This window comes from Motacilla alba, chromosome 2 (assembly GCF_015832195.1).
Source record: "Motacilla alba alba isolate MOTALB_02 chromosome 2, Motacilla_alba_V1.0_pri, whole genome shotgun sequence".
NCBI lineage: Eukaryota > Metazoa > Chordata > Aves > Passeriformes > Motacillidae > Motacilla > Motacilla alba.
In genome coordinates this window covers 112,502,967-112,521,208 of record NC_052017.1, presented here as the reverse complement: position 1 = coordinate 112,521,208, position 18,242 = coordinate 112,502,967, and the positions used below count along the sequence as shown (strand labels likewise).

General features: G+C 46.0%; 1 protein-coding gene across 4 annotated transcripts in view; it reads right to left on the bottom strand.

Annotated features, from left to right (window-relative positions):
* RGS20 (regulator of G protein signaling 20) overlaps positions 1–18,242 on the bottom strand; it is a 36,216-nt gene that overhangs the window by 7,487 nt on the left and 10,487 nt on the right. The window contains exons 2-3 of one of the 4 annotated variants that reach the window (XM_038160397.1): positions 11,390–11,743; positions 1,304–1,452 (exon numbers count right to left, since the gene is read on the bottom strand). In XM_038160397.1, coding sequence (XP_038016325.1) covers positions 1,304–1,452; positions 11,390–11,743 — 503 coding nt within the window. Of the gene's footprint in view, positions 1–1,303; positions 1,453–10,074; positions 10,869–10,894; positions 11,324–11,389; positions 11,744–18,242 lie in introns of those variants that run through there. The other 3 variants (XM_038160425.1, XM_038160416.1, XM_038160406.1) reach the window with 3 other exon arrangements.

Genomic DNA, 18,242 nt, shown 5'->3' with positions numbered 1-18,242 from the left:
ACCTGCTGAAAAGCTCGGTAAGATCAGAGCCAGAGTTCTTGGCATCTCACAAAAAAAAACCCCCAAACCTGCAAGCAGCCTTTTGTCCTTGCAAAATATTCACGATTTGCATTAGGGAGGGCAGAATCTTGTGTGTCTTGGCTTCTGATGAGCTGAGTACCAATAGCAAGGAAATGATCAGTCTGCTCTTCCTTTGCCTTCCAGTGGCAAGGGGATGGCCTTCTAATGCTTCCAAAGCATTTGCCACAAGGTGCTATTGGAAAACAACATAAGTGGAATAGATTCCTAGCTCAGGCTGTAAGGTTATTTATGACCTCTTCTCATCACCTGAGTGCCAGGTTTGCTTGCCCCGAAGTGTTTATGTGCTGGATAGTGAATCTCTAAGAAGGATTCACTTGCTGTCAGAATTTTGGCTAAACTCTATGGCTGTTTAAGATTTTTTGTTTATTTGAAGGCAAGTTGTGCTCTCACCCATGAAGTAACACTTTGCCCTAACCAGATACAGGGCTTTTGAGTATGGGAAGATTTACTTCAGTTTAGAATGAAATCACTTGGATCTGGAGGGGCTAGTAGGAAAGTGAAGGTGAACATATTGTTAATTTAAGGGATCAAGTGATTCCTCCTCTTTTGCTTTGATTGATAAATTTTCTTCCTTAACAGGAGTGGGACTTTTGTAATGGGAGTTTTTCTGAATTTTTTCTGCTTAGCTTCTCAACTTTGGCAAATACCCACAATGTTTAAAGTTTCTGGTCCCAATGATTATCTTTATACGAGTTGCAGGTGCCATGAGTTGGCAATACTAATTAATGACAACAGATCCAGTTACCTTCAGGGGAAAAGAAGTGTGCTGGGCACCTGCTTATTCATTTTCTGACCTACAAATCCTTCCACCTTCTCCTAACTCAATTTAACACCTTCGGTGCTGCTTGTCAAGGCCCAAATCTAAAAATAAAGCTCTGACATATTCTGGTATTGCTTTCAGTTTTCAGTGGGAGCCTTGGTGAAGCGCAGTGCTGAGGAGACCCTGTCCAGCACAAAACAGACATTACACAGTATTGACAAAAAAAGAGCGATAGAGATACTGTACAGATATTTCTTCTAAAATCTGTTGTTTCAATGGCAGGGGAAAGAAAGAGTACCCAGGAGTAGAGGGTTGTGTCTAGTAGTAGAGCACAGCTATCTCTTTGTGCCCTAGATCTGCAGAATTATGCAATTTGTTTTCTTTGGCTTATGTTGTCCTGTGCAGAAGTTGTGTCCCTTCCCTGCTATTCTGTTCCCTAGAGGCTTGAATGAGAGGGGTTACCATGAGCAGCTGCAGCAGCAGCACCAACAAAAGCAGCAGGCATTGGACCCTCGATTTCCTGTGCTGAGCTGAGCCTGTGCAGCACCTGGGCTCTCCGGGGTCGTAGCCATCTGCCGTTTGCGTATCTCCGTCCTCTCTGATCCCATGGGCTGCAAGCAACAAAGGAAGTGGAAAGTAAGAAACATCTCTCTCTTTTTTCCTTTTTGGTTTGCTTTAAATGTCTTACCCAGAAGTGCTGAAGGCCACAGCCTCAAGGGAACTGAAAAGCTAAATCACTGATTTTCCCCCATGGAAGTTCTAAGGTTTTGAATCCTTTGGAAGATTCACTCAAATTTAAGTGCTGTGATGGAAGGGAAGGGCTAATGAATTCTTCAGGTGCTTGGGAATACAATGAGAGAGGAGTGGTGATGCAGAGAACAAAAGGTACAAGTGAGGGGTCTTCGAGAGCTAGAGCTCTTGGCACAGAGGTGTATCAACCTAGGAGTTGAAAAGGGTGTCCTGAGGTTTTGACTTCATGGCTATCCTAAGGAAAATGGTACAGAATAGAAGTTGTTAGGGCCTCTTTTTCTTTTTTTTCTTTCTTTCACCTGATTAGCCAACTCACAGGCTTCACGATGCTTGAGTGAGACAGCTGAGCTCTCCTGAAAATCTGGCCTTTGGCGAATATTGAGGATGTCTCAAACCTGCTGGTTCCCTTTGTAGCAAAGGGGGAAGGGCCAGTGCTCATTTCTCCATTGACGGTCTGACTACCACAGTTTTTAAAAGCTTTTTTCTCTGTGCTTCTGTGAAGGTGAGGAGGAAACACAAAACTAGATTATAATAATTACATGGTTTTCACTGAGCTCCCCAACTGAAGACAGCATGAAACAGTTTTTTGGTGGATGCACTGGTTGGTTTTTTTGCACAGTTGCAGGAAGCCTTTGTGGATACTGCATTCTGCAGATTGTGCAGATAAGTGGTGTTGATGAAATGACAAGTCCCCTTGAAGTCCCTGTTTGTTTCTGACCTATCTGTGAGCTTCACATTTGCTCTACAGCACTTAATAGCGCTCTCCCTGTTATACTGAAAGTTGTGCCATATGTAAGTGCCAGATGTCTTTGGGAGATGAAATGCTAGCTTGTGCAAAGATGAGTATGGCTTTCTTCATTTTATTTGTATTTGATTTTTGGATACATATCTAGTCATCCTCCTGTGTCAAGAGATCACTTTGTGTGTAGATTTGTTTCAGGTTGCTAAACCTGCTTTTGAGGCCATGACAATTGTAGGGGAATTAAAATTAGCTGCTACCAATTTTGAGTTCTTTTTTTTTAATCTGTAATATCAGACTTGAATCTAATGAGATAAATACTTGGGGGTTAAAAGTTGCTTTCCTTTGTAAAATGTTCATCCAGGTTTAGGATATGCTGCTTTTTTAACTTGAGGGGGGGAATGTACGGATGGTGTCATGGACCCAACAGAAGTGTCAGGAGAAGAAAGAATGTTATTTTAGCCAAGTGCAACCTTACATTTTGCTGCACTTTGGCTACTGTGGTTTTTTCAATGTTGAATTTATTTCTGTCTTGTAGAGCTTAATAGTTTTTGTATTTGTGAGAACCACCCACTCTCCCAAGAGACAAATGCATGACACAGAAGATGCACCTGTGTAGCAGAAGATGCACCTTTATAGCAGGAGGAATAAAATACAAGAACACCAATACAGATAGAAACTACTACCCATTTTAAAACTCTGAAGGCCCAATCTGACAAGCAATGCCTAAATGACCAGAAATAAAAAATCAGAAAAAATACATAGCTTCCAACTTCCCCTCCCAACCTTTCTTGTTTCAAAATGTGAAAGGATAACTGAAATGTAGACTGTATTTGTAGATTCAGATTTCTTCCTGTCAACTTCAGATTCACATGAATGGAATGAATAAGAATTAATTTCCTTCCAGATACCTATACTTTTTTAAATGGAGCATTTTCACATTTCAATTAGAGAGTGATAGCATATAAAACATTTTTTGGAAGGATCATATATCTAACAATATTTCAGGCTGCTTTGGACAGTAAACTATTATTATTGAGTAGAAAAATGTAACTTGAATTCAGACATGTGCTGTTTATATAGCCTAATGCATCCATTCTAACTTCTGAGATAATTTATGTTCACACATTCATATCTCTATTTCATATTAATAACGAGTTAGCCTGGGCTAAATTCGATCCAGGCCCATGTTACAGGATGGCAAGGCAGAGAGCTGAGCAGTGGTGCAGATTATTACAGACTTGTAGAAACTCCTTTGGTGCACATAGCATTAAGTCCCATAGGGCAAAACTGTGCCAAGCTGGTCAGGTACCCAGAACAAGCAGTAAATGATCTATCTCAGCGCTGTTTACCTAACTTCAGAAGAGCCTCATTTTATGTATGTAGGTATCTTTCTGCTGCTTCTAATATATCCAGAATTTCACTGTAGGACATGGAAGTTTTCCATCACACTTTGCTGCTTCCACTTGCTGCAGCCACCAGAGCTGTGTAATGAGCCTTGCCAGGCAGTTGCTGGTTTGAGTTGTGCTGTGTGCAGGAATGGGCAGTAGATTTATCAATTAATCCAGTGAATATTATTTGCAGAAATTAACAAAATTCCTTGCTCCTTTAGAGTGCAGCCCACATTAGCAACAATTTAAGCAAATGCTTTATTGATTTGTGGATCTGTTGCAGTTGAGATGTTTATTATTTTGCCTTCAGTAGCCTTCAGGCTTCTTCAGGGCAAAAAGGTGAGGATGTTTTTAGACCTCGTAGTGAAAAGGTCTTCTATTCATGTAATTTTACAGTTGTTACTTTGGGACATCAGATTTCCAGACCTCTCTGAAGGTGCTATGGGAATGAAAAAATTGTATGAGAACCCTCTGTACTGGATGTTCTCTGCACTTTGAGAACTGGAGTCTGCCTTCTCTGTCCCCACCATCTGGAGCAGCAATGTGCCTTGTTTGAAAATGGGTTAGAGAAGAAAACACAGAGGATTAGAAAGCTGGAGATGGACTGCTATCCTGTGCAAGTTTCCTGAGCAATCCAAAGATGCTTTTAGGCTACTGATGGAATGATGTAAGATACCTTTAACCAAAGGACTTCAACCCTACCATCTCATGCTCTGTTCATACTCAGACTGGGTACGGTTTCAGCCAGTTGCTGAGTACAACACGAATAGTCAGTAGGGTCTAGTTTTGCTAATATTAACTCACTGTGAGGAGTCAAATCCTTGAATGGGACAGTCAGGGTCAGTGTCTAGATGGCAAGAGGGGGTTCTGTTGCACAGGTCCTCATAGTGGTGGTGTTGGCTGGGTCACATGAGGATCTGGGACCTGCCTTACTGCTCAGGTCCTACATGTAGCTGTCTCATGTGCCTTGGGGCCACTCCAGCACATGCATGATCCATCCCTGGTGATTGTCTGGAGCTACAAAACATCTTCTACATCCCTAAATTGTGTACATGAGTCTATCCTGCATGATCATTTTTGCACATGCAGGAAATTTTTTCTGACTATGGGCAAGTGACTGGCCACTTACAAGTCTCCTCTGACTACCTGCAGCCAGTGCAGAATTGGGTTATTTTGTAGCTTTGGAGTTTCTGGATAGCCTCCTCCCTGGATATTAATCAGCACACTGGAATATGAAGAAGCTTTTCCAGGCAGTAGGTCCTCCATGGAGTAATCCAGAGAACCATCCAAATTCCACATGAAGAGTGCCATTTACTCAAAAACTTAAATGAGAATGGGGAGTAGGTGTAGAGGTGATCAGCTTGTCTCCACTTGGTTCATTGTTTCAAGTCAATCTAATGTAGCATCTCTGCAGATGCCTAGGTGCAGACTTTCTGGATGTCTCAAGGAAAGAGATGTCCTTCTCTATATAATGATAACAACAAATTGAGTCCATTATAAAATTGTCCCTAAAGAGCAATAAAACAAAAATAGGAGAAAATTAATGGCACATGTTCTTGCTTCTTATCCTGCTAGGTAGCATCTATGAATCATATAAAAAAAAAAGTATGTACTTATATTGTTGAATGCTAATAAGTAATTTTTTCAAAAAGTCCAAGGATTTAGGCAAGCATCAGAGATGCTGCTTTTGACAATAGTGGCAAAACCACTGTATGCCTTAAGAGTAATGCTGAGGAGATGAGATAAGAATGTCTGTCATAACTTTTGCACTCCAAAGCATACCTATCTGACATTCAGATTATGAAGCATTTCTCCATGTAACCTTATAAACATGAAGGAGTGTAAAGGTCAGGATTGAAAATTATTTCCCTGGTTAAAAACACCTCAGGTGATATTTGGCTTAGTTGTAACATTTATAGTATTTGCTAATTTCTCAGCAGAAGGGTGGGCTACCAAGAAAATAGCATTCCCGAAGGAGGAATATTTAAAATCTAAGCCACAAATGTCAATCTAAAAAACAAAACAAAACCTCAACCAAATAAAAAAAAAAGCCCCAAACCCAGGAATACGCAGAAGATTGTAGACAAAACTTTATACTTTTATCCGCACTTTATGCTAAAACACAATGACATTTTTTCAGCTCAGAGTGCAAAGATTCTATTACTTAAACTGAATTACTGAGACTTAATGTTTCCTCCTTGTATACATTACCATCAGGCAGGTGTGCAAGCCTTTAGCTCGTTCTCGGGGCTGATTTGCATGGGCACAGCATGAAGCTCCCCAAGTAACTCCACAGCCTGGGAAGCCCTGTGCTGGAACACTAGCTGACAGCCACTTGGAGTGAGGGCGCAGATGTGGATCATATAGTCTAGTTACTTTTCAGTAAATAATTCAGGCCCAGTCCAAACTGCACTAAAGCACCGAAAGCCACCTCTTGGTGTCAGCAAGCTTTAGGCGAGGTTATGTAGCTCTCACAGTTGCTGCTTTGACTTTGGATCCTCCCAGTGATGATAACCAGCGAGTTGGAAGAGATTCTTGTTCTTATCTACTAATGTCATAAGAGGCTTGAAACTGGGGTCAAGTTCCAAATAAATCTCTAAATCTATTTTTTAACAATTCAGATATATTTGGGGCTGCAACAAACTCCCACTGAAGCCTGTGGCAGTTCACTGTCAGCTGAAATATGAACAGGAAACTTGATGCTCATGCTTCTTCCTTTTCATTGACAAATGTGACAAGCAGGCTTTCTGCATCAAGCAGTGTGCTATTTTAGACGGAAAAGAATTCTAATATATGTTAATGAACTCGCCCACACATATGCACATGCTTTAGGCATAGTTGTCAGATTGCCCACTTAGTAGGTTAAGAGCAAGAGCTCCTCAAAAGTTACCTTATATTATTGCAGATTTGGAATATTGTACTGAGGTGGCTGAAATGGATGAGAGTTTGTGACTGCAAGACACAAGGTTAGCAGGAAGGAGAGTGGAACGGAATAAAACAGCTTTTGATGTCACTGCTGTGCCCAAGCCTGTTAAAGGCTTCAGAGTATAAAGTTGCGAGTAAAAGTGTTGTCCTGTAACTAACAGCTCTGGGACACTTTATGTCAAATGTCCAGAAACTGAGTACCTTTGCTTGTTTTACTTAATTTATTTTTCCAGAGGAGCAGCAGCTCAGAGGAGCCAAGTTCGTCTATCCAGGTTAAAGCACTGCTTTCCATTTCAAAAGGAATGGCTGAAAGGGTATCACACCCACATAGTAAGAGGTAAATGGTGCCTTGATCATGTCACCTGTCACAGGTATTTTTCTACTGATGCCTTAGATGTCTTCTGCTCCTCTTTCTTTGGTATTCAGTTCTGCCCAGCTGGCCGCCACGAGGCCACTCTCTGCAAAAACTTCCTGCACTAATGTCTTTCTCTGAGTAAAATCTGACTTTCCTGTTAGAAACCTAGTTACTTGGGGCTTCAATGGGATTTTTGTTTGTTTTTCAGAGGGATGCCTATATCTCCTCTGGATAAAAAATTTATTTAGTTTGGATTTTATCACAAGAGACTTCACTGAAAATATTACTCTAACATGTAATTAGCAGGGTCACTGTCATTATTTCTCCTGCAATAAGGGAAAAGCATTAAAGAATTCTTTACCAGTTGCATAGAAAAAGTAACAAAAGCAATCTGTAGTTTCTGTCCAGCTGATTAAGTGGATGCTATGACAGTGAGGTAGCATGAATGTAAGTATGGATATAACTTTATCACATGCTGAATCCTTCACAAACTAGGTCACTGCAAACTGCAATTAAGTTAAATCAGTGTCAGGATCTTCTAGTCTGCATAGCACAAGCTGTCAGCATCCCTTGCCTTGTCTTCTGTGGCAGCTGGGGTCGGCCTCAGTGGATCTATGTCAGTCACACGGACTGATCAGCTCTCTTAGAAGAAAAACCAACACAAAACGCCACAGACTTCTCCAGTGCTGGGATTTTTACCACTGCTTCAACCCTGCTTTTGCTGTCTCAGATGTCGGAGAAAGTACCTGCTTCTAGTTATTTTTATGCAGTTTGTTTTAAGAAACAATAACATTAAAAAAAAAAATCTTTCCTCCTAATGTACAAACCTCTCTACTATGCTGGTGCCTGTAGCAGTTTACTCTGCTCACTCCCATTATCTCCTCCTGAGTGCTTGGTTGCATTGTGCTTAATTATGAATGGCCTCCAAAAAGCCCGTTTTACTGTACTATGAAGTGACTCACATCACACAGAAGCTCTGACAACTCGCACCGGGTACTGGAGGCACATGGCGCTGTATTAGTCAGTGACTCATTTCACATTGTACTCGGTGCTGAGATCTGACTCACATCGAACTGTGTGAGAAGCTGACTGACATTGTACTGGTCTGAAAGCCGGTTTGAATCGGGATGACTCACCCTGGAGTGCATTCAGCGGTGATTCACACACTGTTTCCTATTGATTCCGATTGTCGCGATTCACTTCGGATTGTACTACGCTGGCATCTGGCTGCTCTGCAGGGCAGGCACTGTGATAGCAACCCTCTGCTGGTGAGCTCGGCTGTAGTGCCAGCCTGCAGTGTCAGCCAGGAGGAGTAGTACCGAAGTCAATTTAATGCTGAAGGAAGGTCAGAATTCGGCTTAGCACACATTCACTTTGACCATGACACTTTCTGGGCTTCTTTGCTTCACTCGGCTTAGACAAGTTTTGAAAACAGCAAGTGAGGAGTAATGAGCCTCTAGCTAAGAGTCCTCTTACTTCTGACTGCCAGTAGATCTCCAGAGTACTTTCAAGATTTGCTGTCTCTTTTGTCACTTCTCTTAGTGACAAGAAGATGGGATGAATTTCTGTAACTGATGACTGATAGTTGCTTAAATGCTTCGACTTCATCAATCTTTGACCTGAGCTCCAAGAGACACAGGCACCCAACAGCCTGAAAACTCCTCCCCAGTACTTTAAGCTCAGTCCTCAGACATCACTATTCAGTCCGTTCTAAGCAAGGGGTAGAGAGGTGTATAATAGCTTAGGTGATGCTTCCATGATTAAGTATTTGGGACCCAGAGTAAAGGTATCAAAGTCGGTATTGAAGTGAGGAGTAGATAAAAAAAAATTAAAGGGGAAACAAAGTAACTGTTCTCTCACCTTTGAGCATTTTATAAAACACAGAGCCAGTTTTACATTCAGTTGGCTCTGAGTTTAGAGAGACACTCCTAATTTTAACATGGTGTTTCTAATTTTAGGAACCACAACTAGGAATCTCCTAGCGGATAATGATTCCGGTGTTCCGTTTAGTTGAACTGGTGTTTATTGCTTCTGGTCCTATAATACAGCAGTGTTGTAGCTACCTCCACAGCCCACAGCTCTGCAGAGCACTGGATACCATGCTGACATTCTGTTTGTGCAACAGAAGTACAAGGAGACTCCTTGCCATTACGTCATAGCGACAAGCATCATATGAAAAGTTTTCCTTTTACATTTTTCAACAGCAAAAATGAAATAATGGAACGGTTGCATAAAGTAAATTACACCGCTATTAAATTACTGTGGGTTCTTACTGGAGTCCACAAGGATAATCTTATTTCACTTTCTGTATTTGTGTCCAATTTTCGTTACCTGCTTTTTCTTACCCACTGACATTACCTAATGACAGAGCTCAGGAAGAGCTCTTTCTCTTCTCTAAGGATGCTTGATGAGGCAGGCTGGCACTGAAGTCTCTCTACGGAAACATTCGCCTGTTGCTGCTTCTCTCTCTAACTTGGCAGGGGAGCCCCGGGCTCCGAGAGCAGACGCACCGCGGGACCCCCTTCACGGTGGGGCGGGGGCACGGATGCTGCCTCATCTTCGTGAGACGAGGCAGAAGAGCCCCCGAGCGGGGGCCGAGCCGAGGTGTTACCTGCGTGGAGCCAGGGAGGTGGCGCGGCCCGGGGCGCGATCCCGCCCCAGGGAGGGATCCTCCTGACCCCGCACCCGGAGCCGAGGTCAGCCGGGTTCTACCCGGGCTCCGCGCTGGGAGCTCTCGGGGAGGGACGTGACGGTGAGAGCCCGAGCGCCGGGCGCTCCCGGCTTGCAGCTCCCGACCCTCCGGGAGACCGGGGGAAACGCCTTTTGCGCCGAGTCCCTGCCGTTCCTCCCGGGGAGGGCGGCCACAGCAGCTGTCCCGCCCCGGCCGCGGGAGCCACCACCTCCCGTCCCGTCCCGTCTTGTCCTGTCCCGTCCCGTCCCATCCCGTCCCGCTGCACCCGGGGCGGCTCCAGCTGCTGCACGGGGGTCGCGGCTGCCGGCGGCGAGCCCGCACCTGCCGGGAGCTCGGGATGCCGTGCCCGGCTGCCGCCGAGCGGGACCGAGCGCTACTTACGGTGTCGGCAGCGGGGCCCGGCCGGGCGTCCTCCCACGCTTCCCCTCCGGTCCCGGCGGGCTGGGCGGCCGGGAGCGGCGGCTCGCCGGACCCACGCATGCGCCCGGCCCCCGGGGCTCGGCTCGGTGCCGCCGCGGGTGGGTTCGCTCGCCGTGGCTGCGGCCGGAGGGAGCGAGGCCGGCAGCCCGCGCTCCCCGCCCGGCACGGCCCGACGGGGTGGGCTGCCGCCTGGTCGCCGCTGGCCAGGCGAACACCGGGGGCTGCTACGGCTCAGGGCCGGTTTGCGACTGGATGAAACACAGCGGCGCCCGCACCGCGGCGGCGGGCTGGGGAGGGCGCGGGGGAAGCCATGGGACGGGAGCCGCAGGGAGAAATGCCGGAGACACCGGCGTGAGAGCGTGTGAGTGGAGAGCGTGTGTGTGCGTTTGTGTGTGTGCGTGTGTGTGCGCTGATGGGAGGGAGTGGGAAGGGCTTGGAGAGGCGGCGGTGCCGCCGTGGGGCTCGGTGCTGGTGCTTCTGTGCTCACAGATGCCTTAGAGGAGAGCTAGGCTCGTCAACCCGGCGCTGGAACATGCTCTCATTTTAAGTAACACGTCTTCCCTCCCCTAGCCGCCTCCTGCTTTCCAGCGGCGCAGGGCTCGCCGCCGCCGGGCTCTCTCGGGCTCGCTCTCCCGTTCCGCGGGGCAGGCGTGGCACGGCTGCGGCAGCCGCGCAGCGCGGCTCCGTGCGAGGCGTGCGCCGGGGGCCGCCGGGCTGGGCGCTCATCCCGCTCCTCGGAGGCGCCCTTAGGAGCATCGCCACGTTTAGGGGATTCTCTCACCGATAATGATCCGCCGCCTCCACCCCCCGGGCAGCCGTCTGCCGGGACAAGGGTTAACGGGACCACTGCGGCTTGATAGTACCTCCGCCGTTCCCGGGCAGACCGACACTGCCTTCCCGTGAAACCAAGACTGATCCGGAGCGTGAACGCTCTGCGCGTTCCCGGTTCCCGGAGCTGGGCACCCGGTTGCCGTCGGGGCTGTTCCCTTCCCGCCCGCGCACCGGGCGCGGAGCAGGGCGGCCGCAGGAGCCGCCTCGCTGGAGCCAGCGGACCCGGGGGCGCTGGGGGTGGCAGATGGGACCAGCGGGCTTCGCTGTGGCGCCCGGGGACTTTGCCGCGGGAGCTCGCCCTGAGCCCCCGAGACTCCCACGCCGCTGCCGGCTGAGGGCACGTGGGCGGACAGCGGCTTCCCTGGTGCGGGGAGCAGGAGGAGGAGGAGGAGGAGGAGGAGAAGGAGGAGGAAGGGGTGGACGCGGCCCCAGGAGCGGTACTCACGGCGCCGGGAGGCTCGGGGGCAGCGCGGGGCTGCGGCGGCGCGGCTCCGTGGCACGCCGGGCATCTCCGGCGCTCCGGGGGGAGGCGGCTGGGCGGCGGCGGGGCCGGGGCGGGGGCCGGCGGCGGCTCAGCCCAGCGGCCCCGCAGCAGGGCGGCCAGCGGGCAGCGGGCGGGCGCCCCGCTCCCGGCCAGCAGCGCCGCCAAGCCCGCGGGACACAAGCGGGGCTCCGGGGCGTCTCGACGGGGCGGCGAGACGAAGCGTGGGCAAGGCCGGCGGGCGGGGAGCTGCGGCCGCAGGAAGGGGCTGGAGAGCAGAGCTGACAGCGAGGCGAGGGGCCTGGCAGGCCTCGGAGTCTGCGGCGAGCGGGGGAGGTGTGGGAGCGGAGGGACGGGGCGGGAAGAGAGAGAGAGAGAGAGAGAGAAACAAAAAGTGAGCATCACCGAGGGGGCAGGCGGGGGCCCAGCACATCCAGCAGAGCCTCGCAGTGCTGAGATGAGGGTTGGAGTGCTGGCAGCCGTGAGCACACAGCCTGCTGCCCTCGCACCCCCCTTTGTCCCCATGTACACTCAGTCTTTTTAACTTTCCTAAGCCGGTCCTTCAGGTGAGGGCCGGAGGACAGATCTCCTACCCAGCCAGTGCCCATTGGTGTTCGGGGCGGGCCATAATGCCAGAGGAGCATGGGAATGAATTTGGTCACTTACAACCTACACCCAAGGGCACCCCCCAAAAAATGCCCACCCTAAAAGCCAACCGCCCGTGACGGACGGAGCTGCGGCGGCGGCGGGGAGCGGGATACGGGCATTGCCGCCCGGACCTGTCCAGGGTCCTGAACCTGGGAGCTCGGCGGGCCCGCCCCGATCTGCGAGCTTCGGGGTAGCGTGACCTTGCCGCTCCTTGCTGAGTGCCATTGTCCTGCAGAGAAGGAGCCACCTTGACGGAGCATGGGCCCTGAGCAGGAACGGGCAAAAATCACCGCAGGATGACCTGCATCACCCTGAGCAGGAACGGGCAAAAATCCCTTTTCTCTAGCTGTGATATCTACCTGTTTTTGTTTGGGGTTTCATGATTTCATCAAGGTTTAGACTGTCCCAAAACGTTCATATTTCTGGCCTACAACTAGACGTCAAAGAGATAGAGAGGAACTGAAGTACACACAGTGTGAAGAAAGCCCTTCCCACAGTGACAGGGCTGTCCTTGAAGGCCAAAGGCACAGCAATGGGAGAACATGACTGTGGTGACATTGATGCCAGGGAAAGTGCTCGTTACAGCTGAAACCAGCGGGGAAAGCTGCCATTCCTACACAGAAGGAGAGCTTGCTGTTGCTTAGCAGCAGAGAGTTCCCCTAGGTCTGTTTGGAGAGGTGAACAACAGCAGAAACTGGACAATGTTCCCAGGAGAACAGAAAAAATAGAAAGGTTGATTACCATGCCACAACCCCACTCAGTATTCTTCCTGCCCAGGGGCAAGGAGCTCTTCTGCAAATCCCTGCCCTTTTGGTTGTGGCAGAAAGCATAGAACTGATGTTGAACAAATTCCTGTGCCAAACTGCAATTGCCAAGGCCCAGACAGGACCTATGGAGATATTATAGGTTGGACAAGCAGGATTAAATAACACTGCCTCACTCCTTGACAGAGAAAAGGGAACAAAGTCTTAGTAAGTGTACTGAGGTGGTTGTTTATGTGGCTTAAGACCAAGCTCAAAACACCTGTTAACACCACTGGCCTTTGAATTCGGCTCTTGGTCACTCTACCAGGACAGGCAGTCATTTCTCAGACTGGTGAGTAAATGTGACTCCCCTAAGACCTCTCTAGAATACGGTCCCAGGTGGCATCCTAAATCTTAGCAGGAATGCTTGATCAAGTTCAGGTTTAAAGTGCTGGCAGAATGTAACCCCTTTGGAAGGTATGTTCTTACTCCATCATCCTTTCCATTTGTCTCAGGAGAGTCATGATCTGTTGTTTGAAACAGGGGTTTGAAATGAGATGATCTTTAAGGTCCCTTCCAACCCAAACCATTCTATGCTTCTAGGTGACATCTTATTAAAGAAGGCTATATTTTTTTTTTCAGAATTCATGATGCATAGGGATGGTGGGTAGTACTGTATAAAAATATGGTATTTATGCTCCCTAGCATAAATGGTGTTAGAGAAAGGAAGCCACCTAAGCTAACTATCTTCCAGTGACTGGGGTTTGTAGGCAACTCTGTCTTGCTCTGTAGACAGGTACCTCTGCTTCACTGCATGTGTACACAACCACATCCTGAAACAGATGAATGGAGCGGAAGCATAAAATCCTCACAAAATTGTTAATGTAGTCATCTTCTCCTCCTTTGCCCGTGAGTGATGGATGCAGGCTGATGTCCAGCTGCATGAGACAGGACTGCATAAACAAGGGCTTGGACTTTGGTGAAATGGGGTTTAGAGTTGAGAGAGCTAAGAGACCCAGACTGGAATCCTTTCTCTCTCTAAAGCAATGTGAGCACGCGTTTCTCATGCATGAAAGAAAATTCCCTTAGCCATTAGAGTAGCTTGCTCTGCATGTGTCTCTGTGACCTTACTCTTGGTCCCCTCTACTGCTCTGCTTTGTTCAGGTTAATTCAACCTCACTGGGACAGAGGGAAAGCAAAATGTCAATCGAGCAAGGCTCAGGAGTATCTGACCTTGCACTTATTTCTGTTTCAAAAAATAAATTATGGAAAATCGAGACCTTACATGTGAGCTGTGTATCTAATATAATTATCCCATATAGTGGCACCTTTTTCTGCAACATACATGGTAAATAATAGACCAGGAGATCTGGTTTCAATATTGGTATTATCTACCAGTATACCAGGCATTAGAAAACCCACCTCCACCTTTTACTTGACTTTCCTGAATATGTCACATTAGACTCATAAGCTCTTGATAAACTTTTAGGAGGAAATTCTTTCCAGCAGGCAGTAGGTTTTTTTAAATTCTAAATCAGAAAGGCATGGCTTTATATGAGGGTACCTTTGCTATTTAATATTGTCCCTTTGGATGTTTCTTAGACTCCATCCTCCCTCTTTCTGCAAACTTGTCCAGTTAACGTTTTCCTAGTTTTGCCTTTTGGAAATAAAGAAATCTGTTATTGTTCTTATTTATTTTATTTTATTTTTTAATGAAAACTTGTATGGCACTTTTTAAATTTGTTCTCACTGTTCAGGAGAGGTGATAAGGAAGACAATACAGAACATGCATCTGTATTTTAATAACATTGTATTCCAGCATTGTTGCAGTCACACGTCAATGGGTGACATAATGCACATATCAGTTTTTTGGAGCCTGTTTGCCTTTAAGGTGTGAGGGCTGATTGCTGTCTCATACCTGAACTCCTGCTCCCTGCCCAAGGAGAGGTCATACACATTTCTATGGCAGCTTTTGTGTTCTAGTCTATTTCAGTGTTTCCTGCTCCCTTAAATTGTTAAAAAGAGTTTCTAGACCATTGAATGGAGCTGATTCATAGTGAATTAGGTAGCAATTCAAACAGAGAGTAAGAAGCCATTTTTTACCTTTTTCATTGACATTAAAGTGCACTTGTTACAAATCATTTTGAAGACTGATAGGCTTTTCTGGGAAAGGAGATATTTTCAGAAGGAGAATGAGTTTCCAGGGATTTCAGCTGAACTTCAATTTTCTTTATGCATCAGCAGTACTCTAATATTTGCTTTCCCTTACCCCTTTAATAAAAACTAAAAATATAAACAGAAAAATAAAATAAAAGATGCATTTAAATAACCATATTTTGAAGTGAACATAATACCTGTGATATTATGGGGAGCAGCTTTGCTGAACTTTTACGTATTTGTGTTTTTTCAACATCAGTTTCTTACAGGTGAAGCCACTTTTCTTTATGGATCTATCAGTAGTTGGTTTCAAGTAGGAAATACAAGTTTAAAGGTGACAGGAGGAAGAATAAACTGGCATCTTCAAACATGTATGACCAACCACAGAGTAGCATGGTCCCACAGAGCATTAACTAAATTGCCTTCCATTCAGGGATGCCTGTTAGTATTTAATTTTTCATCAACATTGATAGCAATGTGTTAATTAATCAGTAGAATTTATTTTTTGTAAGCCTAAGTGTGAAAGTCCCACTGTCATGTCATTCATGCAGTCACAGGGTGTCTCCTAGCCTTTTTCTGGAAGATTGGATTTCCTGAAGATCTGATGCTAAAACCTGTGATTGAATTACATTAGGGCTTGAAACTTTATCAGAATGGTTAGACGTGATTTAGATCTCAGTGCAGGCAGAATTTTTTGCAGTTGGTGGCTCTGCTTAGCGCTTTGATAATTATTTCATCACTGTAAGGTCATTTTCTAGGGCGATGTATTTTCTCAGGGTTGTCCAGTCCCATATGTATGTTCTGACAAAACCCTTAGCTTCAGTATTTATATCAGTCAGTGTCTGCTCCAAAGCTGCAGGAAGCCTCCGCTGTCTCTGCTCACAACTCTGTTTCTTTTCTCCTCCTACATATCACATCTTTATTACTTCCAAGGCAGAGGAGGAAAACTCTGAGAGAAAACTTAAAGAAAGAGGAAACTTAAAGAGAAATAACATCTGAGATGGAATTCAATATTAGAGCTAAGGATATGTTCTCCGGTAACACTGAATTGGCACTGAATGCCGGGTTTCAGAGTGTCAGAGTCAGCTCAGTGATGGCTCTACTCCCCATTCTGGCCCAGTCTAGCTGATGGGTGTGGGCTCTGTGGGGTTTGTGAGCCCTTGGACAGCCCTTGGCCTGCTCTGTGGCCCAAGACGTGCTTAAAATCCTTGGTGATGCAGAGTTTCTGGCAGATTTACAGACTACACAGGAATATGGTGGCTTGGGCAGAGAAAGTCTAATTAGAAAGTGCAGTGTGATACACACAAAAATGAAATCTTTGCTGGAGTGCAAATGCACAAAGAAACGCTGTCATTCATTTAATTTGTCACGTTTGGCAAATTGAATCTTCACAATATTCTCTGATACTCTCACTTGATGTATGACATTAAATGATTAAAAATAGAATGCCAACCAAAATGCATACATTTTGTTTTAAACCATGAGGCTAGCATACATCTCTAATTCTGTCCTCTATTTTTTCCCCCCATAAACCTTTGAATTGTTTGGAACAATTGAAAACCCTTACAGGCTTGATTTAAAAAGAAAAATCTCTTCCCTCATGACCATGTTCTGTTAGTGTCTGTGCCAGTGACATGATACAACCTGTAGAAGTCTCTGGTCAAAATGCTGATCAGAAGAAGATTTGCTTCTGCATACCAAAATTGTGAGTTTCCAGATGATGGAGGAAGCTGCTCAGGGATGCTCATTTCAAGCTTCCAGAAGGTGTCACTGTGCACCTACAATTTGAATGGGGAACCTCAGCGTTTAAGGATTAGTGCCAAAGCACTATTCCTCCTTGTGCTATTAGGGCACCTCTTCTCTGCCCATATGGAAATTAAATGATCGATTGGAGAACAACATTTCTCTTTTTCATGATGGAAAAAGTAAAAATATCTCCATAGTATCTCTGTCACTCGAGAGGTACCTACCCAACTGTGACCTGCAGAAGTATCTCTGATATTCTGGGTCACACATAACCTAATTATTACACAGGATCCTTACTCGCAAGGTAATAAATATGGTTAAATTAAAGAAGAAATCAAAGCTGCCATGAATGCGATTTTTAGGTCTTATATAACAGTTTGTAGTTACATTCTAGAACTGATTCAGACAGGAAGATTAACAGGGCAATTTGCAAACAGTGTCCCTGAACAGATCGAGGTTTCTGAGTCTCTGAGTAGTTCAAAGTGAGTCTGAAAGTCTGGTTGCACAAGGTGGCTGCACAGTAACATTCCAGCTTGACAAGATTCCTGAGGAAGACACTGTGATTTCTGCCATTAATTTTCATCAGGTTTTGGACCTTATAAAATATGGATCAATTGGAAAATTATGCAGCCATGTTAAAAGACTGATGGGAGAAAATATAATGCACTCGTAGGACTGGTGGTGGAGAAGATGAAAGGAGAAATACACTATAATTCCTTTGAAAAAGAAGAACAAAAGGATAAAGAGCAGGCAATGAGAGACTGCTGAAGAATATGAGGTTAAAGGGCAGCATCAATGAGAATGTTGCAGGCTGGTGCTGCATGAATAAAGAAATTCTGTATTTGACTCATTGCAAACTATATTGAGCTGGTGACCAGGAGTATTTGTCCAGCATCTTAAACAGACGTATGAATGATGATGAGAGGAAAAGGAGCTGATTTGATTAGAGTAACAGTGAGAAGAAGCTGTGAACATATTTTGAGAAGGGGAAGACTTCAGGTATTATCTATCCCAGTGTCCTGATTTATCAGTGGTACCAAAAGAATACTCTCTTAAAGAGGTCAGGTTATCCCTGTTATGTAGAAGTGAGTATGCCTGTGGAAGTGAACAGAAAGCCCTGGAGTTTCCTTGAACAATCTCTCACTAACATTTGTTTCAGAGATGTTTCATGTGATTTTGCCCCTATAGAAGTATCTGCCTAGATTAGAGAGACTCTAATTACAGACAGCCCAAGTCACTGGCTGAATGTTGTGCTTGCTTTAGGTTTGAAGCAGCATAACAAATGGGATCAGTTCCCAAGTCTCCCTTGACACAGCAGATACCAAGTTACAAGTTAAAGCCAGAGGATCTCAAGTAGACAAAGGAATAAAGAAACAAACAAAACCCCAACAAACCAGCCAGTAAAAATAAAACTAAAAACAAACCAGCAAGAAACCAACTCAGAGTTACTGAGCTTTTGAGGGAGGCACTTGATGTGTTCCTGTAAAACCACATTTCTCCTGTTTGATGGACATAGAGACTGA